At 39.7% G+C, this 27,892-nt stretch overlaps 1 protein-coding gene across 1 annotated transcript in view; it reads left to right on the top strand.

The window, feature by feature from the left end:
- asz1 (ankyrin repeat, SAM and basic leucine zipper domain containing 1) overlaps nucleotides 1-26,834 on the top strand; it is a 43,627-nt gene extending 16,793 nt beyond the window's left edge. The window contains exons 5-13 of the mRNA XM_005810484.2: nucleotides 8,001-8,112; nucleotides 8,251-8,385; nucleotides 8,502-8,623; nucleotides 12,087-12,159; nucleotides 12,390-12,446; nucleotides 12,581-12,690; nucleotides 15,076-15,181; nucleotides 16,024-16,137; nucleotides 26,466-26,834. Of these exons, the coding sequence (XP_005810541.1) occupies nucleotides 8,001-8,112; nucleotides 8,251-8,385; nucleotides 8,502-8,623; nucleotides 12,087-12,159; nucleotides 12,390-12,446; nucleotides 12,581-12,690; nucleotides 15,076-15,181; nucleotides 16,024-16,137; nucleotides 26,466-26,609 (973 nt within the window). The 3' untranslated portion in view covers nucleotides 26,610-26,834. The remainder of the gene's footprint in view (nucleotides 1-8,000; nucleotides 8,113-8,250; nucleotides 8,386-8,501; nucleotides 8,624-12,086; nucleotides 12,160-12,389; nucleotides 12,447-12,580; nucleotides 12,691-15,075; nucleotides 15,182-16,023; nucleotides 16,138-26,465) is intronic.
- The last annotated feature ends 1,058 nt before the right edge of the window (nucleotides 26,835-27,892 follow it).

Raw genomic sequence — 27,892 nt, 5'->3', positions numbered from 1 at the left:
ATACTGAATAATGTAGCCATTATTTTGCCCCCCTTGTTGGACACCACACGGCAGGAACGAACCCGATCGAACCGTTATACCTAGGATTTCTGTCGGCTAATGTGTGATCTGTCAGGTTTTGAAAATGGGCCGACAATCGGCCAACAACTGGTGTGCGCTGGGCTTTACACTAAGGAAATGAGGAAGGGGGAGTCAGTGGAGAGCACCGGAGTTGAGCGCTTTTTCATTCAGTGTCATTAACTGAAAGAGAAAAAGGCCGGAAGAGACGAAAGGCCGATAATTAAAATGACGGAGATAGTTTTAATTTATCGTATGATTAATTGATTTACCGTTTATCGCGACAGGCCTATCTCAAACCATCTCATGCAATAATTCTTTAAGAACTTAAATTTCTCAATCAATCAGTCTAGTAAACAATGTTCGGTAACACAAAACATACAAACAACAGTCACCCCAACATAAAACAGACACAAACAAACATTACTATCAGAATTTGGAGTCAGTCAAAAGTCCATCAATCAAACATTTACAGTCAGTCCTCATTTTGTATATATTTTCTTAAATTAAATTTACCAAATTTACTGAAGCTTCAAACAGTTTAAATTTTCTTTCAGCAACATACATTAATGTTTGAATTCAACTCCAATGTACAGGATCCTGTTTTAAGTTTTAAGCTCTTTTGTATGTGTACACATACAAAAGAGATCTCAATATAATTTAGGATCATAGCAATTTAATATAATTTAGGATCGAGTTTCTGCTGAAGCGCTTTATTAATTATTTTTATTTTTTAATTTTTTCATAACTAGTAGTTCCAGGACAACAAAAGATCTTTTAACCTCTAAGTTCAAATTTATCACAGCTTTATTTTATAGGAACTTTCCTTTGATCAATTTAAACGCAACCAAATATTATATGGTATACCAAAATATTATAAACACTGCAGTAGCAAGGATCTGTAATTCTTAACAATAAAAAACATAATAATTTAATTTATTTTGTATTATTTTATGTAACTCAGCATAGATTTTCAAAAAAGGAAGGAAAAAATCTTTAAAATGTTTAGAGTCGAGGGACACTGGTATTTTATATAGGACCGCTTTGTAAGTCTCATTGATAACATTGTATTTACTGTCTGTGTTTGCAACAGTTCAGCTTTTAAATTATTTATCCATTTTAACTTTTCTTTCAGAACCATAATTTTGCTTAAAGTGTTCTCCATCATCTTATTTGTTATATTTCAATAGCATAATTTTGTTACAGAACTACAGTTATTACAGTTTCCCTTCACAGTTTCTCAATCTATGGCTCATGGACCCCTAAAGGACCTTTAATATTGGTTCTTCTGTTCAGGACTCAAAGATAACAGGAACACAAAACTCTATTGAAGTCATTCTTTTCTCGCTAAAAAAATTCTAAATGTGTACAGGGTTAGTAGCAAGCAGTCTTCGTTGCAGTGGCAGTGTGTGTGTTATAGCTGTGTGTGTGTGTGCGGCACTTATCTTGAACGTCTCTTTTCGTTCCTCTCCCCCTCCTCTTGCCAGCATAGTTTTCCTTGTTTTTTCCTATACATATGTATTTATGAATCTTATTTTAACCTTTTGCTTGATCATCAGAGAAACCTGAGGGAAATTGTTTGTACAGCTCTTTGAGCTACTTGTAGTAAGAAAAGGTCCCTTATAAATAAAATTGATTGATTGATCCTTTTAAGAAATAAAATCATTTCGTTTATTTAAAGAGAAAAAAAAATTAAACAAATTTTGTTTTAACTTATTTAGGCCTGTAATTTAGTAAGAAAATATTTATGTTCAGCATTTTTTTTTCTTTATTCGTTTCCCCTGCTTTTCTTTTCAATATTTCATTATCAAATAATCAAACAATTCACCCTGAGGAGGAGATTGAGTTCTGGAACCACTTAGACCCATTCTTCTTGAATTGGGTGGGATTTCTTCTTTAGACTGCAAACGTCTTCGCAGAATCCAACAAATCAGCTTTGTGGTCGCTCTGCCTCTTACTCCTTTAAGAGGGGCCTTTATTTCTGATGAAGGTCTTTAGGACTCTCTAAAGGTTTAGTTCCCTTAATTTAGAAAACCAAAACTCAAGAAAATACCTGCCTTATTCACTGTTAAGGACTTTCACTAGGACTTTAACCTAGAAACCTGGGGTTCCCTTTTTTCCCCTCGGCCTAAAATCGGCTGTCGGGGGGACATTCACCTCCCACTTATGTTTTTTATTATTTTTGTTTATTTTATATATTTTTTTATATTATTTTTATTATTTTCCTGTGGGACTTTAACCCAACTTTAACACCGTCAATCTCTATTCCCCAGGGTGAAAGGTTTAGTGGATCCTTTACTATTTTAGATTTAAAAATTTAGAATTTGCAAAGTTAATTTGTTAGCATGAGTTGAGTATCCCACCTGATAACAGTGGTTTTGAGTTCGTTGATCCCAGCACTGGAGCCATGGAGCCGGCCAACAGCCCCCCTCTCCAAATCGTAAACAAGGTTTGAGGCTGGAATTTAGTCCAGGTTGCGCGCTTAACGCTGTTCGTCGACGTCCTCGGATGTCCAGTTGAGGGATCCGGATCATGGCACCAAATTGTTGTGGAAAAAATACTATTTCCAAGCACTGTTCAGGTGAAATCACTCAATCAAGTTTATTCATATATTGTACACAATACAGAGAGCTTGTAGGACAATCAATAATGAAGAAGGTCTGGATGAAAAGCTCTGCCAGGCAGAGACAACACATGAGTTTTATACCAAGGATAAAGAATTAACAACAAAGGCGAGACAGCCTGGTTCTGATGCAGCTGTGGAAAACAACTTCCAACCTTCTACATGTAACCCAAATAGTTCTTTTGGTGAGAGTTCACAGGCATTTCATATAACATGATCAGCAGATGTGACCTTATTGTACTTTTTCCATCACAGTGTCCACCAGGTTGTTGGTCATCTCCTTGACTAAGACCCTTCTCCCCATATTGCTTCATTTAGACTCATTTAAGTTGTAGAAACATTCTCAATTTCAGACTTTATTTCACAGTCTGGTATAAAGATAAACATCCCATTAGATTATTTTGTAATGTGATTTTTTGGTTTTATATTTTTAATACATTTACAGAACACTCAAATCTTTTTCCACGCCATTATAATGGGGTATTTGTGTGTTGAATTTTGAGGAAAAAAGATTAATTTAATATAATTTGGAATAAGACTGTATCATAACATTTGACAACATTGAAGTGCTGTGAAGACATTCTGGATGCTTTGTATTTTGCAGCAGAGAAATTCAGTTGATATAGCAGAATAACAACAAAACAAAGTCCAGGTTTATACAATACAACGGGCCATAGAAAGTAAAGTCTATAAAACATTAAAATTGTAAGGATGATGGTGTTATTATAATTTATAGGCTACCTGTTGGCTGTGTTTCTGAACTCTCATAAGTTATTTTCAGAAATCTTTTCATGCTAATCACAATTCTCACTGGAACTACTTTTAGAATTAGTCATGTACTTTTGACAAAAATAACTTTATTAAAATCCCAAATAATAAGCAAGATTTTTACAGCATAATCCATCATTTTGATGGGCCTGGTGAAAGTTTAGGGCTAACCTTTTTTCAGGTACAGTGAGTCATGTTCCTGGAAATCTTAGTTGATGATGTCCTGATTGGATGAGCGGCATTGGATAAGCAGTGTTTATGCTGAAATGTCAGTCTATTGATTAGCTAAATGTTTGGAAACCTGACAGAGTTCACAGCCTGAAGGACAAGCTGAAACATAAAAGTGATAGAAGTGGACAGCCTTGGAGTGATTCAGTACCAAAGAGCACAGACGAAGAAATATGACACCATTTGTTTTGTTCGCAGAGGTCAAAGAGATAGTGACTGACTGTTTGGCAAAGAACAATGTTAATAAAAATGTTATACATGCCATCGGCGTTGTTGCAGTTGTTTTAGTTCACATAGAACATTAACTGATTTCTTGGAATCTGTCATTGGAGGACTTAACTCTGTTTTACTGTCATGTCTTCAATGACCCTCAGACGCTCTTAAAATGTACACCTGTCTGCCAAACATGACCTATGTCTAAAACGACTTTCTGGAAACAACCATCTGTTTTTAAAAACAGCAACTGTAATAATGACAAGAAATTAATAAAGGTGAAAGCAATGTAAAATAAAAACACTTTTATGCCCTCAATGCAGTCTAGGATTGACATATAAATTTTTACATAAATACCTATACAAAGTTACATGGTTCGAAGAAACAGCAAACAGTATTTATTAGTAATCATCTTTTTAGCTTTCCTAGAGCAGAGAAAACTTATTTTTCTCTCAGAAAAGCCATTTATTTATATCTAAATCTTCTCTTGATGCAAATATGAAAAGTTCTGTTATTCTGAAATTTAAACTTCTTTGAAACTATATATTTAAAATATCATTCATTGGTGAAATTCAGATATAAGTATACATATTGGATCAAAACAGCATAGGTTTAGATCTATGTGGCAAATAAAGCCTTTTGGTCTGTTTTCCCCAAGTGTACGTGACTTTCTGTTCACTTAAAACCATTTTTATTACTTTTACATAAAACATAATTTAATAGATTGAAAGAGAAATCTTGTAGTGTTAGTCAAAGAATCTGAGCTGTCATGGTTTGTATTCATGCAAATTATGAACAGCCCATATAAATTCCTTTTCATTTAGTTAGGCAACTTCCTTTGAGAGACACAAACAACTCTCTGTAGGCATGAAGTGATGGATTGGCCCAAACTTTCCCACCTCTCAGGATTGATGTTTTTTCTCTCCCACCATGTTGTTTGAGCTGATAAGATAAGTGTATTGTAGCAAAGGTTATTCATATACAGCCTTTTGTTCTGGTGAAAAAAAGACGAAGGTAAAATACCAGAAAGCGTGTAAATATGTTTATATGGAACCACTTAATTGGCTTAACTGACATATTACTTTTGGTAACTTTAAGCCATAAAGCATTAAGCATTGCTCTGCTTATCATTTATTGGAAGTCTTATCTGTAAATCTAGTTCTGCTATTTTTGATGAATTGTCATTTGCAGATAATGATAGATAAGGATCTGCAGTGACAGCAGAATCGCACATCATTGTCTGAAACGTATCACTGGATCACTTCAACATGATTCCCCCATGTCATTAACTCGTATTATGAAAACGTCTCATACTTGGTAAAGTAGTGTACACTACCTTTGTACCTGTAATTATACAGCAGATCATGCAACATCTTACTGAGTTATGAGCTTTTAGAAGTTATGAATAGATAACATTACATCTACACAGAGCTGTAGAGAAATATGACAACAGCAGCTGGACACAGCTTTGTGATATACAAGTTGGCCTTAACTTTAGCAGAGCTGTACCACCCACCACCTTTTAATCTGAAAAATCTAGTAGAAGTAGGAGTGCACCAATTTCAGTTTTCTGACTGATCACCAATGTTTAAAAAGCGTACAATACTGATTATGGTCTTTTGTCTAAGCTGCTAAATATATAAGTTGGCAACAGTGGCAGATTGTTCTTAACCGCGCACATGCAGATATGATCTGGTGGCCATGCCTGTCGGTCAAACTTCTCTCACAGCAGAGCAAAGAGGGACAGTGGCTGATTTTCACACCTTTGTGGAGGCAGGTAAGATTTTTTTCTCATGTACCGTATTTTCCGCACTATAAGGCGCACCTAAAAACCTTCAATTTTCTCAAAAGCCGACAGTGCGCCATATAATCCGGTTCGCCTTATATATGGACCAATATTGAGCCACAACAGGTCTCGCAACTACGGTATGCAGACGCCGACTTCATTTTCCCCCGTAGAAGAAGAAACGGAGGAAAGCAGACGCCGACTTCATTTTCCCCCGTAGAAGAAGAAACGGGGGAAAGCAGCCAGCGGTGGACACTGGGTTTTGTGTAAAGATCCCAAAATGGCTCCTATTAAGAGACACGCTTACGACGCAGAGTTTAAGCTCAAGGCGATCAGTTACGCAGTAGAACACGGGAATAGAGCAGCAGCGAGAGAATTTAACATGAACGAATCAATGGTGCGGAAGTGGAGGAAGCAACAGCTGTTCATTTTGGGAATGAACGGAGTTTTCAGAACGCTGGTTTGTAATCTATTAATAAAGTTTGACTGACCTATATGACTGTTTTGTTGACATTCCCTTTAGCGCAGTTCCATCTAATGGATGCATAATGTAACCCCAGCCTCTACTGTAGCGTCTATTCTATGCGCCTTATAATGCGGTGCGCCTTATATATGAAAAAAGTTTTAAAATAGGCCATTCATTGAAGGTGCGCCTTATAATGTGGTGCGCCTTATAGTGCGGAAAATACGGTAAGTATCGGCCAATTGCCAATCTCCCAAAATTCAGGAAATCAGGGCCGATTTATCGGTGCATCCCTACGTACAGCTTATCTTTAAGCTAGAGCGCAGTAAGCCTACATTAAGCATCTAACCATCCTGTCTAAAATTAGATTGATAGTTGGTGTCTAATTGTTGAGCAAATTTCTGTGCATGGGCCAAGATATTGTTTTCAAAGTCGATTAAAAATTAATACTCTGCTCAGATTTGTGATTCAATGGCAGCCTAAGCTCTGGTTCGTGTTCCAAAAACAATAAATGTATTCCACAAGGTAATATGCCAATAACAGAGACAAGCCTTACTGAAAATATGACATTAGTTGCAGTGTTTAATTATGTTTAATTATAGTCCTTTTATTCTTCCACTTCCACTTTGACCACCAGATGTCTTTGTCCTGATAATTTCTCTGTTCTCTCACCAGAATTGTGATTGTGACCGATAAATGATTATTTGCTGTTTGCCACAAGTTACAAAACTCAGAAATTTTGTTTAACAAATAAAAAAAGATTTACCTTTGTGATGCCACTCCAGTAGCAGTGGCTAGTGTTCGCTCTGGTCAGAATGGGAGTCGGTGGTATTTCTGTGGAGTTGAGATTTGATGCAGTAGGATGGTTTACTGACATGGACAATTTATATAATCAACTAATAATTCTCTTTCTCTGTGTACAGCGTGTACAGGCAGATTCACTTCCAGTTCACTCACTGTGGCTAATGTCCCTCAAGGGTCAGTTGCATGACCTTCCAATGATCACCTAGTCTGTCAGTACAAATATTTTAATTTTCTTGATAATGATCTCTTTCTTTTGCAACTAACGATTAAATTTTGGTGTAAAAAAGCTGCAACAAAAACTGAGTTTTCTCTTTAGAATGGTGACCTGTTTGTGTTTTGAGCCCAAAATAAACCTTGTTTCTGTTACATTCCTGTCTGTCATGAATTATGATGATATGATTTACTTTGATGCTTCCAATCAAAGCATATAGCTCTTTATAGCTTAGATTCCTTACAAGTTTTAAGATGTGGGTTTTAAGGTTATTTTCAGTTACCTACCTTCATATCTTGGGACTTAAATTCCTCAGAAAAACTTTGATGGTTCAGATCTAAGGTCCCAGGATGTCCTCTTGTTTGTACCTAACATCTGAAAAGAATTAGGAAAAAATTGCATTTAAATTTGCTGCTCGTAATTCCTGGAACCAAGTTTTTAAAAACTCTTAAAATTAAGGCCTAGTTGTCGTTGAACATTTTAAAGAGCTTCTCGGTAACTTGTGAACTGAAACATGTGATTGTAAATGTTTTGTCCAGCTGGTTTTTATTGAAAATACTTTTAGCTGTGAAACTGTACATTAACATTACAGAAAAATTGTCTAAATATTCCGAGAGATTGCAGTTTTTTAACACCAGCAGCAGCTGGACCTGATTGCTCTTCATTATGTTGTGTATGCTGCCCTCTTGTGGTTTTCCTGCACTGGTTTCATTTTGAACATTTTTCTTTTAAAGTTCTGTTAGTACCGTCATTTGTCTTTAACAGATGAAAATGGTTTTCACATAACATGACACTTTTTATCTTCTTTCACCCTTGTCTTCTACTAAATTAGCTTCCTGTTTTTAAGGTCTCAAATGACATGCCTGATGTTGGCAGCCAGAGATGGCCTCTGTAAGGTGATAAACCTACTGGTGTCCCATGGGGCAGAAATCAACGTCCAGGACAGTAAAGGATACACAGTATGTTACTTTTATCCCTTTTATGACAGATTTCTACTGAAAACCTGTGCATTGCTTAACCTGTAGTTAATATGGACATTGTAGTATAACTGTTCTCAAAGTGATTTAACTCTGATTGATGCTGGTGTGTTCTGCAAGGCCTTGTCCATAGCAGTTCAATATGGCAAGGAACAGGCAGTGTTAAAGCTCCTCCAGCTGGGAGCTGACAAAACCATAAGAACAAAGACTGGCAAAAGCCCTGCTAATCTAGCTGAGATGCACAGACACACTCAGGTAATGTCTTCTTACATTTTGTACTGTATGTTTAAGTTGTTCAAATCTTGGATTTGAAATGTTCACGGCTACTGTTTGCCAATGTTTTGTTAGATGTTTAATATATCTTTACACAGATAGCACGGATTTTAGCTTCATCTTCCAAACTCTCTGCTGTCCCAGCCTGCTCTTCTTCTATGGAGGAGACACTAGCTAAGCTTTTTACGACAAACTCTGATGTTCTATCTTCTGTGGAAAGGTAAGATCTGTGACTGAAGGCCATGCCATTTATTATTAGTATTTAGTGTAGCATTTAATATAAATGTGTGACTTGTGGTAATTGAAAATGACTGCTTGGATGCAAGATCATGCTTGAAAATTGTGAATGCATGATAATGTAGAGTAATGTAATGTATTTTCCCTTTTGGATAGACTTTTAATGTTATCAATGCACTGAATGTGTATTTTTTGTGGCTCAGGTGCTTAAAGCCTCCAGACTTATGGAGATACCGTGATAAAGAAAGGAGCCTGTAAAATGTGGGTTAAAGCAGCTTAATGTCACTTTTATAAATAAAATTATTTTACGTATTTGCTAAAACTGTCACTGTGTGGTGACAGTATAATTTGAAGCAAATCTGTGAAAAAAATCAAGCTCTTCTGCTTCCTCCCTGTGATCTTGTACTGCTCCTGGTCAGAAACAACCAATCAGAGGAAGAGGACCTTAGGGCTATCAATCACTTCATGAATTCTCAAACTAATTAGCATTTCTGTAACTGTAATTCAAATTCAGAAATAATTTATTAATCCCAAAGAGAAATTAAATGTTGTTCTAAGTTGTTTGCGCGCCATGAATACATTGAGCTTACTGTACACAGACATGATTAATACCACTAAGACCCTCCTCCTGGCTCTGATTGGTTGTTTCTGACTGGGAGCAGTGCATTTATGCAGATAGCAGTAGAACCAGAGAGAAGGCAGAGGATCTCAATTTTTCCACAGTCAGGACATAATGACAGTTTAAACAAATATGTAAAATATTTTTTTTAATATAAAAGATACTTACTGCAGCTTTTTTTTTTCTATTTGTTTTTTTATCACCCCGCAAGGGGTCTTTTTGTGGGCTCTAGTGTCCCTTTTTCAAAGTATGCTGACAGGAAAGGGGGAAGAAGAGGGAGAAGACGTGCGGTAAACGTCGTCGAGTCCGGGAGTCGAACCCGCGACAGCCGCATCGAGGCCACGTTGCCTCTGAATGTGGGTCACGCTAACCCCTCCGCCACCACGGCACGCCCTTTACTGCAGCTTTAACTTTTCTGAATATGATCATCAAAATAACCATTTTTTTCTTATAATTAAATCATTTGAAGCAGGTGTTGGAATAGGGACACATCTTAAACTTGCATCATGAACCTGACCACCTCAGTTGCATTTATTAAGACATATTTTACACTGAATATCTCACATTTCTGTTGCTACTTGTACAATTTGGTATTCATTATTTTTTTGAGGTTTTTTTTTTCATTTAGCTAAATCTAAACTACTGTAGAGTTTGGGTTATACAAAGTTAAGTATACAGGATAATGTCATAGAAAACACAACAAATCCAGGCAAACTTCCTTCCTTCTTCCTGGTTCCCAGTCTTACATTTCAAACAGCGTTTCTCTACATCAGTTCTCCAAACTGCTGTCAGGGTAAAACTCCTCTCTCCCCACACCGCCTCCTGTTGGAGTTTCGGTGTGCCGCTGCCTGTGTGGCAGGTGTTGTTGAGCCACTGTAACCACCAGACATAAACAGTAATAAATCTCCTCCATGGTTGTTTAGTCCACTCAGACTTTGCTGCCAGCAACTCTGCATTATATTTACCCATATTTGGCATGTGGCATTCCTGTTTGTTAGCATTATAGCTTCAGTCTTTCACTCATGTCGAGGACAAACATAAAAAGACATTAAATTTAACTGAGATATTTTACGTACAATTAGTGACAAATCTTGACTAACTTGCTCTACTGAAAATAGTTCTTTCTAGCCTTCACCAATAACCATTTGTTATTAAAATTAAGAGCAGATGTTGAGCAACAGGGTATTGCTGGAAAACAGGGTTTTACAACTTTAGATGGACAGAATGATTTTGAGCGCACATTTTAAACTGTCTTTTAGTTAGTGTTCAGTTGAAGTAGACATTTGTTTCTCACTGACTGGAGTTAAATCATAGCAAACTTATCTGATATCTCTGATCAAATAGAATTACCAACATTATTTCTAAAAATTACAAGAAACTTAGCAAGACGAGTTAAAAGATTTTTTTTTCATACTTTCTTCGAATTCAGATGTTTACATACATTTTGTCAACATTAGGGATAACTATCGTTAAAACTGCATGACTTGAGTCAAACCTTTTTGGTTTCCTTCCACAAACATCAGATAGGTCAACTAACACATTTTGAGTTAATTGGAGTTACACCTGTAGATCAGCCAAGATATGAGGAAGAGAATTGTAGAGAATTGTAGGACAAATCTGGTTCATCCTTGGGAACCAGACTTCAGGCTTGGAGGCGCCACACTTCATAATGAGGAAAGAACAACATGTAGAAATATTGAAGCAACATCTAAAGACATCAGCCAGGAAGTAAAAGCTTGGGTACAGGTTGGTCTTCCAAATGAACAACAACCCAAGCATACAGCCATAGTGGTTACAAAGAGGCTTAAACACAACAAAGTCAGTGTTTTGGTTTGACAATCACAAGGCCCTGACCTCAGTTCTATGTAGAAGTTATGAGTTGATCTGCATGTGAGGCGGCCTACAAACCTGAGATTTATAGTTCCGTTGGAAGGAATGAGCGAGAACTACAGCGAACTACTGTGACACGTTTGTGGAAGAACACCCTAAAGGTTTGACCCACGGCATACAGTTTAAAAGTCAGTTATCCCTGATACTGGACAAATGCATGTAAAGTTCTAAAACGTTTTTTAAAAAACTCTTAAAATGTTCTTAAGTCTTCTGGCATTTAGCTGACCTAAAACAAGATAAGTTTGGTCTGATTTAACTTCAGCGTGTGATAAATAAAAAAAGTCTGTGTCTTTGTATTCCTTGTAAATATCTGGTTTCAACTGTATGAACATCAGTCTCTCTGTGTTCATCAAAGAATCCAGACACTTGTGTTAACACTGAGATTTCTGGCTGCCAACATTTCTAAATCCAGCATGTTTCATGACCAGCAGTGAACGGCTTTTCTGCCCTCCAGGCACCTGCTGATGTTTGCTACAAGTCACTTTGTTTCTTGGTCATTCAGAATGCTGCCTAAGATGCTTATGCATTGACTTCTGTGGTAGATTACATTTTTTATGGTGAACTTGACATACCAAAACTGTTCTATCTTGTTGCAGCAACCTGAAAACACAGCAGTTCAAAGCCTCATTATAAATTGAAGTTTCTGATCTTTGTCCAACTTTTATGCGTCATCTCACTTAATTTTTGAACACCTTGAGGCTGAAAATGTCTGACTTTGAGTCTTCTTCCACTCTGAAGATTCAAACTCTGAAGAGTGTTTGGACGATCTTGTACCCAAAATAAAATCAAATTAATGAAGTTTGCAATATTTCCCTCCCCATTTTTTGTTCTGTTCTTTTAAATAAAACAAATCACAACTTTCAATATTATTTCCAAAATATTTTGATTTTGTAAGAAAGTTGTTTATGAGCCAAGATCTGTTTTCTGTGCTATGTAGTGCAACAAAGCTTGATGAACTTGAACTTCTCCTGCATGGCCTTAATCTGGGGTACCTCAATGACATCATGACTGTAAGTACCACACACTGGGACGAGATTTAACTTGCGGTGTGACGAACAAAATATCTGCTTCAGTACAAGCAAAAATTTAGAAATAGTTTTTTACTTATTAAACTTTAGACCTCAATTTGTGTAAGTAGCTTTTTGCAGCTTGAGGAAAATGCATGAAACACATCTGCTGCAGAAACAGCTGTTAGGCTGGATTTGGTAAATTTGTTTTTTTCTGATACACATGAGCACAGGAAAACGACATCACCTGGAGCTACCTGTTGACCATGGAGAAGGAGGACTTTGAAAAGGTAGCGGACAACATGAGGAACAATATTTTGTACACAAGTTTAAACTTAAAAAATACATTTTAAACCTTTTAGTTGCGTTTAAAGTGCACAGAATCCACTAAAAGACATCTTTACGTTTTTTTGCCGTTTGTCAGATTGGCATTACCAACCCAGTGGACCAGCAGAAGGTGTTGAGTGCTGTGCAGCAGATGCACTTGGACAAAGTAGACCTAGACAAGATCCAACTGGGAACTGAAGAGAATGGGTAGGATATGGGCAATGTTTAAAAAGTTTATTATAGTTTCAGAACAATTGTTCTCTGCTTCTGGAATACTTGCACTAAATTCTAAAATACTTAGTTCCATGTAATACAACAATATGACTACATAGTTAAAGAAGTCTGGTGAGCATACTGAATTTATAGAATTGTTATAAGAAGATTAGTTTTTTACTTAAAGCCTTGAATCAAATTTAATGTGATGTTTATAAAATAATCAAATGTTTTATGTTTTTTATTTTTATTGCATGTTGGCTGCAAGCAATTGTGTACTACTTTTATTTATCTTATATGCAGCTTCACAGCTTAAGAGATTTTTTGTCAGAGTTTCTAAACTAACAACGAGAAAAAGATTTAAAATGTGCTACTGTTACTTTTTTTGTCATGTTGTCTAGGAAATTTACTTAAATTACTGAAGAAAAAAACTACAAAGCTGCTAACATTTTTATATTTAAAACATTTGTTTGCTCTTCATAACTTTTAGTCAAAGTTATTAGGAGCCATTGTTGGAAGTCCAAAGAGCCAGTTGCGCCTCCTGAGCCGCAGGTTTTAGATCCCTGCCTCACACCATCCTGCACATTAATCTAGGCTCTGTCTCCCCAAAGCTACCTGTCTGTTCTCCACTGGAGGTCATCCATTCCCACCAATGAGCATTTCACCATGGTGGCACTGCACCTCCCTCTCCCATGTCCATAGCCTAACACAGAGCCAGGCTTTAATGGTTTAAACAGCACTCTAATGATGTGTGAGGTGAAGGCTGATGGGTAGCTGAAATAAGTAAGGAAGCATCTTCTTTTGTGGCATTTCAAGTTTGTTTTGGCCATATTTGTATTTGTCTTGAAATATGTAAAAATAACTTACAAAGAAAAACAAACAAATAACTGCATAGTTCTGCAACCCAGAGTTGTTAAACGCTCCAGCTCAAGTTCTCCACCATGTTGAGCCCCATGAAGAGGAAGCCTCCCCGAAGGCCTGGATTTGAGGTCCCCAGCTCTAGCACCAGTTAAGCAACAGAGCTGGTTTAGAGGAAAAGCCTCCTTCAGCCCATCATCACTCTGTGTCCTTAGATAAACTAACAGCAGGAAAAAGGGAGGTGTGGGTGCTGCAGAGGCTGGCTGACACTGTTTACTGGCCCCTCTGACAGAGTGTTAGGAGGGCTGGGATGGCTGCCTGCTCTGTGCCCTTAACCAGGGAAATGTACCATTAAGATAAGAACTATCTACATTTCACAGTTCTAGGTGATGGGAAGAGACACGCAGAAGGTTGATAAATATAAAAAAGCGAATCATTTAGCGTGGGTCTTTTCAGGGAGGGAGGACAAAATAGATGAACATTGAGTAGAAAAGGTTTGGCCACCTGCTCGGATTTCTGTAGAGTTTATTGAAGAGGAGTTCCAGAAAATGACTTGGACAATGTGAGCTCAGAGCTGCTCCAAACTATCAATCTGTCTGCACTGTCATAGCTGAGCAGCTTTTGCACACTATGTTTTGTTTCTTAATGTAGACGTAATTTTTAAAGTTCACGTTAAAAAAAGGTAACCTTTTAAAGAATTGTTCATCTACCCTGGTAAGCATGTGAGACTGGATGTCTTTTATATCCTGGTTGTTTATAAAAATGAAGCCGCAACTTTTCTTTCTCAGTTAGATTTTTACCAGTCAGCGTATAGGATGGCGTTATTTGACATCCTATATTATCAAATATAGCATGTATCAATTATTAAATTCATCTTCAACTTGCATGTACTGTATCTACAGTAATAAAAAACATAAAATGCAACTTAATACAGTTTAAGTTTAAAAATTTACTTGTAAAGCTTACATTTTTTTATTTTAATATCAGCTGTAATATTTTATTCTCAGTTTTGGGATGTTTAAGCTATGGTGTTGGCTTTTCTTAAGAAGTGTTGAAAGACTGTTAAATATAAAATGAAAACTTGGTACAATCTTTAAGTAATTTCTGTCTGTTTTTCTAAATTATGTTTTCTGCTTACAAACATTAAGAAATTTTATTGGACGATAAATTGGCCTAGAAATGTTTACTATAAATGATAATATTGTCACTTTGAAACCGTTTCCTACTAATACAATTATAATAGCATAATACAACAAGTTCGCCTCTCAAAGACTTATAAACTTACATTTTGTACAGATCACTCCAAACTGGAACTGGGAGACATCTTAAATATCCAAAATAAAACACCATTAACCAAAAACGATAAATGAAATGGATTATGAAATATCTGTGAAGAAAACTACCCTTCATAAAATATCAGTCATCAGAATGGACCTTATTGAGCTTATTTTAAATTACCATGCGATTAATTGCTTTTTGCAGCAGGCTTATTATTCCTGTTAAGTTTTTCATGTTTTGCAGGTGTGAAGATCTGCAAAACTTCCTCCTAAGTGTGCGTCATCAGTGCTGCTACCTGACGGAGATGCTTCAGGATGTCATCAGCCGTTTCCCCCGTCAGGCCTCTCAGGTACACCTTACCTGTACTGGTTTCCTTATTTGGAGCCATGGGGTTCCACAGAAATCCCAGTTCATTTCCTAGTTTGATTTTAAAGCCACATCATGAAGTGTTCAGAATGTTTCAGTCAAAAGAAACAAAACTGTATCATGTTTGTTTGTTCTTTCTTCTGACAGTTACATTTTTATCAATGTGTTCCAGCAATAGAAACTATACAACTGACTGGTTTTATTTAGTCATTACAACCCAGAACTTTGCTTTGGATCACAGTTATTAATCCCTCAACACTTTAACTAAGTAAGAAACAGAAATGGTGCCAAGCAGCACATTTAAGTGATAGCTGGTCCCTTATACTCTGATTTGCTTTGGTGCCACTTTTAAAAGTTACATGACAGAACGTAGAACTCTACACTTTGATTCTTTATATAGACGTTTTTTATGTGTTCAGCTAGAAAACAAGGCTGTATTTATTTGCTATGTGTGTACCGAACCAGAAAGTGACCGAAGCAAACATATATGACATGAATTCATGTATCATTATTGATACTGTGTCAAGCAGTCATTAGAAATGCAAAAGTTTGACATTGCTATTTGGTAATGGAATAATAAAAAAAAAGCTTCAAATTCAGTAGATAAATTTTTTCATACTGCAGCAGTTTTTACACCACATTGCTGTTACATCAGATACTCCAGCCAGATAGAAGTAATTTGATCCAGCCAAAAAAGAGCATTGAGAACATATTTGACATGACAGTTCAACATCATTCTGTCTCATGTTTCTCACTGTCAATGTCTGTCTAAGGTGCAATCTTAACGTGTTGGTAAAATTGACGTTTTTTTGGTCCTCCAAGCAGCTGGTCATCTCTCTGGACCCGAAGAAGGAAGCCCAGACTGTCTGCAGGCAGCTGGTTGTCCAAACTAAAGACCTGCAGAAGGAAGTCAGCTGTCTCCACAATCTGCTTTGCCAGGTCAGCATACACATACATTAACACACTTTTACATTGAATAGCTAATACTTTGAACTTGAGAACAGATAATAAAAAATGATAATCAGATTCTGAATTAATTACCAAACAAAAATGAGATGGAAAAGCTGCATGTCCAACACTACGTTCACGTTTGGTTCTTCTTCCTTGTGGCCAGGGATTGACCATGAAATAGACTTGAAGTATGGTGCCACCTGAGTATGTAGAACAGGATCAATGATGCTATTGTTTATTCCCCTAAAATGTATTCTTTATACGCTATTGAAAAAGCCTATTTTGTGTAGAAATTGTAGTATTGCTATTTGTGTTGCCTTAATTCTCCTTGTACCGACCCATCACTCCACGCACATACAAAGCACAGGGGGAAATTCACTAGGAAATGTTTCTTATAACTATACCATCTTTGCTACTTGAAGTGCACCCATTGCAGTTTTTTGACCAATCCCTAGTATTTAAAATAAAAAGCCTGATTCTGATTTTGGCAGATACAGTTTTTGTTTTTTGTCTGAATGTTGCTAAATATCAGAGGTCACGCTAGACTTTTTTGTTCTCCGTCATCTTGACCTACAACATAAAAAACAATCCGTCATATATTATTTTTATCCATCCATCCATCCATCCATCTTCTTCCGCTTATCCGGGGTCGGGTCGCGGGGGTAGCAGCTTCAGAAGGGAGGCCCAGTCTTTCCTCTCCCCGGCCACTTCTTCCAGCTCTGCCGGGGGAATCCCGAGGCGTTCTCAGGCCAGCCGAGAGACATAGTCCCTCCAGCGTGTCCTGGGTTTTCCCGGGGCCTCCTCACGGTGGGACGTGTCCGGGACACCTCACCAGGGAGGCGTCCAGGAGGCATCCTGACCAGATGCCCGAGCCACCTCAACTGGCTCCTCTCGATGTGAAGAAGCAGCGGCTCTACTCTGAGTCCCTCCCGGATGAATGAGCTTCTCACCCTATCTCTAAGGGAGAGCCCAGCCACCCTACGGAGAAAACCCATTTCAGCCGCTTGTATCCGCGATCTCGTTCTTTCGGTCATGACCCAAAGCTCATGACCATAGATGAGGGTGGGAACGTAGATCGACCGGTAAATCGAGAGCTTCGCTTTTTGGCTCAGCTCTCTCTTCACCACGATGGACTGGTACAACGCCCGCTTGACGGCAGACGCTGCGCCAATCCACCTGTCAATCTCCCACTCCCTTCTTCCCCCATTCGTGAACAAGATCCTGAGATACTTGAACTCCTCCACTTGGGGCAGGACACCCCCCCTGACCCGGAGAAGGCACTCTACCCTTTCCCGGCTCAAGACCATGGCCTCGGATTTGGAGGCACTGATCCTCATCCCGGCCGCTTCACACTCGGCTGCGAACCGCTCCAGTGTGAGCTGCAGATCACGACCTGATGAAGCCAAAAGGACCACATTGTCTGCAAAAAGCAGAGATGAGATTCTAAGGCCACCAAATTGGATCCCCTCAACACCTTGGCTGCGCCTAGAAATTCTGTCCATTAAAGTGATGAACAGAATCGGTGACAAAGGGCAGCCCTGGCGGAGTCCAACTCTCACCGGAAACGAGCCCGACTTACTGCCGACAATGCGGACCAGACTCTCGATGTGAAGACAGACAAAGGGCCCAGTACCCCATACTCCCGGAGAACCCCCCACAGGGCTCCACGAGGGACACGGTCGAACGCCTTCTCCAAGTCCACCAAACACATGTAGACTGGTTGGGCGAACTCCCATGCACCCAGGACGACCAGGACGAAAACCACACTGCTCTTCCTGAATCCGAGGTTCGACTATCCGACGGACCCTCCTCTCTAGGACCCCTGAATAGACCTTGCCAGGGAGGCTTAAGAGTGTGACCCCTCTATAATTGGAGCACACCCTCCAGTCCCCCTTTTTGAACAGGGGGACCACCACCCCAGTCTGCCAATCCAGGGGAACTGCCCCCGATGTCCATGCGATATTGCAGAGTCGCGTCAGCCAACACAACCCTACAACATCCAGAGCCCAACCCAGAGTCCCCAGGCTCAGCTTCCTCAATGGAGGGCATGTTGGTGGGATTGAGGAGGTCTTCGAAGTATTCTGCCCACCGGCCCACAACGTCCCGAGTTGAGGTCAGCAGCACGCCATCCCCACTATAAACAGTGTTGGTGCTGTACTGCCCCCCCCCCCCCGAGACGCTGGATGGTGGACCAGAATCGCCTCGAAGCCGTATGGAAGTCTTTCTCCATGGCCTCTCCAAACTCCTCCCACGTCCGAGTTTTTGCCTCAGCAACCACCCAAGCCGCATGTCGCTTCGCCCGCTGGTACCCATCAGTTGCTTCCGGGGTCCCACAGGCCAAAAAGGCCCAATAGGACTCCTGCCTGATGGCATCCCTTACTGAAGGTGTCCACCAACGGGTTCGAGGGTTGCCGCCGCGATAGGCACCGACAACATTGCGGCCACAGCTCCGATCAGCCGCCTCGACAATGGAGGCACGGAACACGGTCCACTCAGACTCCATGTCCCCCACCTCCCCCGGGACGTGTTCGAAGTTTTGCCGGAGATGGGAGTTAAAGCTCCGTCTCACAAGGGATTCCACCAGACGTTCCCAGCAGACCCTCACAACACGTTTGGGCCTGCCATGCCTGACCGACTTCCTCCCCCACCACCGGAGCCAACTCACCACCAGGTAGTTGTCAGTGGACAGCTCCGCACCTCTCTTCACCCGAGTGTCCAAGACATACGGCTGCAGATCCGACGAAACGATGCCAAAGTCGATCATCGAACTGCGGCCTAGGGTGTCCTGGTGCTAAGTGCACATATGGACACCCTTATGCTTGAACATGGTGTTCATTATGGACAATCCATGACGAGCACAGAAGTCCAACAACAGAACACCACTCGAGTTCAGATCGGGGGGGCTGTTCCTCCCAACCACGCCCCTCCAGGTCTCACTGTCATTGCCCACGTGAGCGTTGAAGTCCCCCAGTAGAACAAGGGAGTCCCCAGGAGGAGCACTCTCCAGTACCCCCTCTAAGGACTCCAAAAAGGGTGGGTAATCTGAACTGTCGTTCGGCCTGTAAGCACAAACGACAGTCAGGACCCATCTCCCCACCCATAGGCGGAGGGATGCTACCCTTTCGTTCACCGGGGTAAACCCGAACGTACAGGCTCCGAGATGGGGAGCAACAAGTATGCCCACTCCTTCCCGACGCCTCACACCTTGGGCAACTCCAGAGTGGAAGTATGTCTAGCCCCTCTCAAGGAGACTGGTTCCAGAACCAGAGCCATGTGTCGAGGCGAGACCGACTATTTCTAGCCAGAACCTCTCGACCTCACACACTAGCTCCGGCTCCTTCCCCACCATAGAGGTGACATTCCACATCCCAAGAGCCAGCTTCTGCAACCGAGGATCGGACCGCCAGGTTCCACTCCCTCGGCCGCCACCCATCACACAATGCACCCAACCCCTTTGGCCCCTCTCACGGGTGGTGGACCCATGGGAGGGGGGGCCTATGTTTCCTCTTCGGGCTGAGCCAGGCCGGGCTCCATGGGTAAAAGCCCGGCCACCAGGCGCTCGCCATCGTGCCCCCCCCTCCAGGCCTGGCTCCAGAGTGGGGCCCCAATGACCGATGTCCGGGCAAGGGAACACGAAGTCCAATGGTGCCGTTCATCATTGGGGTCTTCGGGCTGCGTTTTGTCTGGTCCCTCACCTAGGACCTGTCTGCCTTGGGTGACCCTACCAGGGGGCATGAAGTTCATTGGGGCAGTCAAAACCCTCCACCACAATAAGGTGGCAGCCCAAGGAGAGGCAATTTTCCTATTTTTATCCGTCAAATTCTAATCATATTAACATAGGCTATTTTTATGCGGTTTAGTTAATATTCACCTACTTGAACCATGAAACCAGATCCCATCACACATAAAGCAAATGAATACATCTAACTTTTTCTCCGTAGTGACACAAACCACTGACTGTGGCCCCAATAACTTGTAATAAATTAAATTAAATGACTCCACTTTAATTACCAGCACTTTCACTTGCTGGGGTCTGAACGCACAGCCTCCCTCAGTGTATTATAAGCCTGGCGGCCCGCCAAGCTTTACTAGACCCCCTGCCAGACTAAGCGTTCCCTATTTATGTTTTTAGGAAAATATTAATAATAAAAAATATTATAGATTTTTTTTTTTAAAGCCGGATTGCAAGCGTCTCTGTTGATATAACGTTTAACTGGCGGAGCAGATTTATTTCTAAAAGATAAGTTTATAGAAGATAGGTTTATAGTTCATGCATTTAAAGCCGGCAGCGCTCGCACCAATCACACAGCTGGCGCCTCTGCACATTTGCCTTGCGCTGCCGCTGCTTGAGCTCTTAGTTTATCTTAGCACGGATCATGCGCGCCTCCTTTAACTCAAACTGGACACTGGCTGACCTGTATGAATATTTACATCAACCCTCTGTGATGAATTATGATTCTTTGGAGAACTCTATATTATCAAGGTAAGAGTTTAAACCCACCACGTTAGCTCTGGTTGTGCAGCTCTATGTGAACCGTAGGAATAACTTATAGTTGCACTTTCAGACGTGCATGTTGACGGAGCGGTGAGAATGATTTATATTTGTGAACAAAGAATTATGTGGGGCATTTACATCTCAACACGCTGCACAGGTATGGCTCTGTCTGTGCTGATAAAGTTTATGTCTGTGTTCCCGGTTGGTCGGACCATTAGTGGTTAATGAACCAGCGCTAACCTCATTATGCAGGTTCAGCCCGGTGAGGAGATTTCGCGTTCGCCTCGTAGTCACGCATCACGCTGGTTTTATATTATTTTATTATTATTATTCCAGTTAGATGAAGCACCAAACCATGTCAAAAGCTTTGTCCATTTAGTCAGCCAGAGTTAATCCGCGCGGGCTCGCGGAAAACTCGTCCCACAAACTCGAGGAACCACAACAGTTTCTGTGGCCTTTATTAAAAACTCAGCAGACACGAAATGTTAGAGCTACTAAAGCCACATTAGCGGCATTAAATTAAGTGTCCCGTTTGTTGCACATCTCTGTGCAGTGCAGCAGCTTTAACTCATCATGCAGAACCGGTCCAAGGCTGTATGAGGCCTTGAGCAGAATTTGACTTTGAGAATTGGGGTCCCTCTTGCTGCTAAAATCATCAGCTTCTGTGTTCGATTTAATCTGGGAGAGGGAGAGTAGTTTAATTGGCCAACCTAAAAAGCAATAAATTATAATTGCAGTTTACTAATGTGTATTTGTGAACAAACAGAGCTCAAACTCAAAGATTAAACTCACAGCATTAGATTGTAGGTATGGTAACAAAACAATCTAACTATGAATACTATTCCTTGAAGATGTACAAAATAAACTTGCCAGCTCCTTAAAATCTTACATTTAAATGTCAAACAATTTAAAATCTTTTAATTAATGTGTGCTGAAACCATTTAATCAAATTTAGGCGCATTGATCATCTCAATAAACAAATGTTACATTTATGTATCTGTGGTCTGTGTTAAAATATTAGCCTTTATGTGGCCCCTGAAGCCCTTGAGGGGCCTCAGGGAGCCGCTGACTTAATTTGGATTAAACAGAAGTGCAAACAATTGATTTTCATGTTAATTGTATTTTTTGATTTGTTGTTTTTAAGACAAGTTGTGGATTTAAATAGCATCTCACTAGCAATGTTTTCTCGTAACATATAATTATCCAGTAATATTTTTAAATTTCCTGTCAACTTAACATTTTTTAATACAAAAACACAGTGGACTGCCGGTGGACCACCTCTGCGCCCCGACCACCGGACTTTCTGGGGGAAACCCTGCAGATGCGTATTAATACAATGCCTTGAAGCAACAACATCAACAATAACTTTTTGTAAGCAATTGTTGTAGCTCAGGAACGTGGGAAGAGCTACAAGGCAATTTCCTAGACTGTTCTTATAATTTTTGGGGGAGGTTTTCTGAGCATTTCCACTGTGAAAACCAGGACAGGGTGGATGCAGAGCAGGTAGCTCTTCCCACTGCAGTTGTGTTGACCAACATGACTATCCACAAAGCTGTCTGGAATACAACTAGGACGAAGATAATCCGTGCACAGATGAGCACTATGTACAAGTCAATTTAAATATATTTCATACAGCAGTTCCTGCTAATGAGTTTTTCTTTCTTGAAAATTCAAAACCACTGGGTTCCATGCAGGAATATATGAACTTTGTGGAGCCGTGACAGGTATGTGCAGGAGCACTTGCATGTGTATACTTGAATCTCTATGTATATGGATGTGTTTGCATTGGTATTCCAAGAAGAGTCGGTCCTGACAAGGCAGAATACTCACAGCCCATAAGTCAGCGCCAGCATGACATTGACCTGTCAGCACACAGACACCGAGGTGGAGGGATGATATGAGGAGGGGGGTTCGAAGGAGGGTGGAGGGAGCAGACCAGAAGCTGCAGAAAGTTTGAGATGTGAGAAAGAATTGTCAAATGAAGGTAGAGTCTGACGTGAAGGAACTAGGTAAAGCATTGGAGTAGATTAATAAGTTAGTGTCCTGATACCTGTGGTGATGGAGTCATTGGCTGGGTTGGATTTTAGCCAACAGAACTTCAGAATTATTGAACTTTTCCCATCCAGTCATCGTAGCTCCTTCTTTTAGTTACCACTGTCATCAGGCCAAAGCAAACACTCAAGTTTCCTTGGGAGTAAAAATATTCATAATTTTAGTCCCATTCACACAAAATAAATGATATCTGGAGACCCCATGTAATAAATAAATTACTCTCCACTTACTCTTTTTATCTGCCACATATGAAACATACAGACATCTCTCCGCATCGACTCGAGAAATGATGAGAGTTGATGTTAAAGTTACTTTGCCTTCTCTAAAAGCAGCTTAATTTTGCAGTTTTAATTTGCTGTTCATTATTTGTTTAATGTTTTGTCTTCCGCAACTTTCCCCTAGAAAGGATGTGTTTATAATGTTAAATATGAAGTGTAAATATATTGAAAACTTCACAGGAACACTGTCATGGCTTTTAATCAGAAGATCTGGACAAAGATCTGTCGCCTTTTTTCATTAACATCGCCTACGTTTGCTGTAAACCTTTCAACTTTAAACCTTCTGTCTCCGTGCAGAGACTGACCTTTTTGTGCTGTATTCTTCTTTTTATAACTTTATTAAAGGACTACTTTGCTTTTTTAATGAACTCTAAATTATGATTGATTAGCTCCACTGCATTATGAGAGATACGTGTACTGCCCTACTACAGTATATTGCCCTTCAATAATCATTAGATTTAGATGGAGAAGACGGGCATATCCGGCTACCTGACGCAATAGTTCACTCCTCCCTTAAGGCCAGTTCACACTACACGATTTTTTGTCCAGATTTCCCCCTTTACAACAATCTTGCGATATTCGTAACCGATCATTCTGTAGTGTGTGTTAGGACTGATCGGGTCCAGTCGGTAGAACATTGGGAATGTACAACATGTTTGACTGTTGGACACCACACGGCAACCTACGGTTTTTTGTCTGCTAGTATGTCTCTTAGGTTTTGGAAATGGGCCGACGATCGGCAGACAATTCTAAAATCGTGTAGTGTGAGTTGGGCATTACACTAAGGGAATGAAGAGGGGAGGGTCAGTGGAGAGCAGCGGAGTTGAGCCTTTTTTCATCCAGTGTCATCAATAGAAAGAAAAAGGCAGGAAGAAACGATAAAGCCGATAAATTAAAATGAGGTTGATAACTTTCATTTATTGTGCGATTAATTGAAATATTGTTTATTGCAACAGGCCTAGTCATATATCGTTTTGTATTTTATTAGTTTGTAGTGATCCAGTCCAATTTTGACAAAATGTACTTTAAATTGACTTTAAAAGTTGAAGTTTTTAAAGATTACAACTGTTTATTTCTTTTTACCATGATTTCATAAACTAAGTTCTAAGAAACCATTTAAGGGAGTCTAATCTTTAAAAAACAGTGGTAAGCATATTTAATATACATAGATTCTAATGTCAGGTTCTAAACTGAGAAACCTCTCAGAAAATGCCATCAAGGAGTTTTATGTCGGTCTTTTGAATATTTATCTATGTGAAGTTTCCAGGTCCTTGTCTGCAAAACATAGCCAAATCACCACTACGCTTGACAATTGTATTAAGTGTGTGTGCTAATAGGCTGCTGTGCATTTTGGCCTGTCACCTCTGCTGTAGTCTCATTTATCCAGAGGAAGCTGTTCCAGATGTCTCATGGCTGTCATGGTACATTAATCTTATGAGAGAAGCTTTTTTTTTCTAGAATCTCTTCCAGTCACTGATCTTGATGGAAACATTTGCAACTGTCTTAAAAGGTTCGTACTTGTAAAATAATCTTCTTTGTTGTATGATGATGGACTTTAGACTGTTTGGATGTCGTCTTCCCACTCTGTTACAAAATAAAGGGCCACAACAAGTGATTCATTATAAGCTTCCTGTGTCTTATCAGCTTGTTATTGGTACCATATGTTCTTATACTCGAGACCAGAAAACTCCCACAAAACTGCTGAAACACTGATTCCTTTAAATCAAGACTAAAATCCCACCTATATATGTACTGTATATTTGATGATGATTATGCTAGATGATTTTGTTAATGGCATTTGACGAGATTTAATATGTGTTGTCTGTTTCATAATTGACTATTGTGTTGTCAATTATGAAACAAGCAGTTTGAACTGCCTTGTTACTGAAATGTGTGATACAAATACACCTGAAGCTGCTGGTTTTACATGAGTAGTATCACGCTGAACAGTAATCAAGAGATTACTGCTTTCCTCAATAAGTCATCTGGAAACAGTCCAGGTATTCTTGATTTTTTTATTTTTTTTTCATTTATGTAGCTTTTTTTGGCTTCCATTTGTTTGTACATGTGCAGTATCTGTTATTATTACTCTTGAGGTTAGATGGACAACATTTTAGAGCCAGTTTAAGACTAGATCAAGTGTCCTTATTTTTCCATTGACTTGAGGTTGGATTAAAAAATACAAGGTGAACTTTATCAGATGACTTTAAAGGGTCAGTATGTGTTTTCCAGGCACATAGTGTCATTTTATGGCAGAACAAGTAGCTATGTTGCCTGCAGTTATAAAAGTGCTTTATATATTAAATATGACTTAAAGGAAGTTTTACTTTATAATATAACACCTTGAAATTGAGCCTCTGTCTCTTTAAGAAACTTTGACTCTTTCTGAAACTCCACCTTCAAGAAGTCATCACAACATGGCTCCTCTGTTAACCCTTTAATAATGTTTTTACCAGCGTTTCACTGAGAGGAAGATGATACCAGGTGTTTGCTAATTGCTTCTGCCTAGTCTGAAGGAGCTGAGTGGAGAATTGCAGGAAAGGGCTGTTCTGTTAGATGGAAACCTAGAAACTGTATTTCAAAGGCAGTGCTAGGTCCACTTGGGCCTTTTGCATGGCTGAATGGTAGCTACAGGACAGTAAATGATTTCTCAAACAGGTATGAAAGAATTAAAGCAACACTCCAGGTATGTTTTTGATGAGACAATGACATAGCATGATGTACAGCTCAAAAAAGTTGATTTTAAATAGTACTGCTGCTATAATGGCATTTCATGTCTGCTAAGTATTGTAGAAAACATAAGACAAATGGTTCTAGTCTGGAGCTTTTCAAACTTGAGGATAGGTTTGTTCTGAGCCATTGTACGAAAAGATCATGTTATTGGATAATGCAACAAGTTTCTAACATGTTGACAATAAAGTCTAAGTAAAAAAAACAAAAAAACTAAAAAACACTTTTCATATTTTGTGGGATTAACTGCAGCTATATGTCAAAATTCCAGCAAACCCAAGAAATCTGGGTTCACTGGCAAACTGCAAACTCCCAAGTCATGTTTACCAGAAGCCACCCTTGACTGAGAGCGGTTCCATTCTCACACCGTCAGCCTCTGATTTGAGATTTCACCATCATGACTTGACTGACCAACATCCGCAGCTCCACTTGCCTGGTGACTCCTGGGGGATTTGGCACAGGAAGTTTAGGTGACTCACCTTTGCGAGTCACGCTGTAGTGGTGCAGTGGACTCAGACATGTCTTCATCCACTAACTAAGATGGCAGTGTTCTCATGCTGGTACACAAGCAGATATTTCCCACCCAGTCGATCCTGAAACTGTGTCATAATCCTGGCTGGATTAAGGAACAATGTCCTCTGCTTGCTGCCTGACGTCAGACATCGTTCTGCAGCCCAGGACCTGCTGCATTTAGCATTTTTCTGGTTATATTAAAGCACTTTGTGTGTTTCTTGACATCAGTCCACTTTTCTCTTTTTCAGATGGATGCAGCTAAGGATTGCTGTCAGCTTCCTGAACCTGATTCTCAGGAGAGAGTCTGGACCTGGGCTGTGACCGGAGTTGGTGTGAGCATGCTGGGAGCTGCACTCTTCCTGTTCCTCTGCAAACCTTCAAGGGCCACATGAACACAAGAATTCATGAACATTAGAATGAAAGGATTCATTCTAATGTCTAATGTGTAAGCTATATGAAACAGGGTTACATTTCAGGCATGGTTGGGAAGTTTAACTTGTCTTCCTTCTGTTTTCTTCTTGTAATTAGTTTGATTTTGCTCTTAAAAGTGTTTTGAGTTAGGCTGATGGTTAACCAAGAGATTTTGCCTCTGTTGCCAAATAAAAAATTGGGACATTTAAAATTTTTCCCCACAATTGTAAGAAGCTCAGCCTCTTTGTTTGAATCAAACAACAAAACATCAAGAGTGCGGCGATGGCGCAGGAGTAAAGTCCTAAAAGTGGCCAGCAGCGGTTTGAGTCCTGGCCTATCTCAACCCGCTTTCTGACCACTCTCCAATAAAGACCAATAGAGCCAGAAACATACCTTTAAAAAAAAGAAACAAATGTAGACATGTTAGCTATTTAGCAGTGAGACTTCCCATCAGAAGTTCAAAAAGACATTCCTAGTTTGTAATTGAGGTGCACAGATCAGGCTTTTCTTGGCAAAGGCTGATTTTTGTTTTCCTTTTTGCCTCAGAGAAAAAACAAAGTAAACTTTAAAGATTATTTGCTAGGTGTAGAAAGATTTTTATACAATAATAGTTCTAAGATTATAGCCATTTATCCCTAACTTTCTCATGAAACTATAAAGTCAATCTTGTAGATTCATTTGTTTATAGGTAGAAAATGGAGAGTTTGTAGTCTAGAGGCTTTTATTAAATAGAAGAAAAAGATTTTGTGTTTTTAGTAGTTCATCTGCTGATCATTTTGATCTCTGACTGGTTATCTGAAAGTCTTGTCCTGAAATAAAGTTTATTTGATGTGGGTTTTGATGGGTCAAAATTCTCTGTAACCAGTTGAAATTTTGAAATTCAACGTGAACTGATCTACCAATCAGAGATGTGTAAAAGCAATTCTTCCTTATTTGTATTCTATAGATTAATTCCAGGTTCACTCTTAACATATAAAGATCTTTGTGTATATTTGAATGCTTTAATGAAAGCAGAGTTTTGTGACACATCACGGCTACTGCAAAATCAAAGTCGAGCTCTTAACTGTGCCAAGCCTTTGACTTGTCGGGGTTTTGGGGTTTTTTTTTCCTGCTTTTCTTCCACGGAGATCATGTGCAAAATCCAATTTCCCCGTTAATCTGGTCTGGTGTGGGTCCCGGGATCTCCACATACACTCGGGCCTGATCAAAGTCGGAGGAAATACCGAGTGACACTGGCTACAGATTTCCCCTGGAGACTTCAAAA

Source organism: Xiphophorus maculatus, chromosome 2 (assembly GCF_002775205.1).
Source record: "Xiphophorus maculatus strain JP 163 A chromosome 2, X_maculatus-5.0-male, whole genome shotgun sequence".
NCBI lineage: Eukaryota > Metazoa > Chordata > Actinopteri > Cyprinodontiformes > Poeciliidae > Xiphophorus > Xiphophorus maculatus.
Note: the sequence above shows the minus strand (reverse complement) of the source record. Positions and strands in the feature narration are given on the sequence as shown.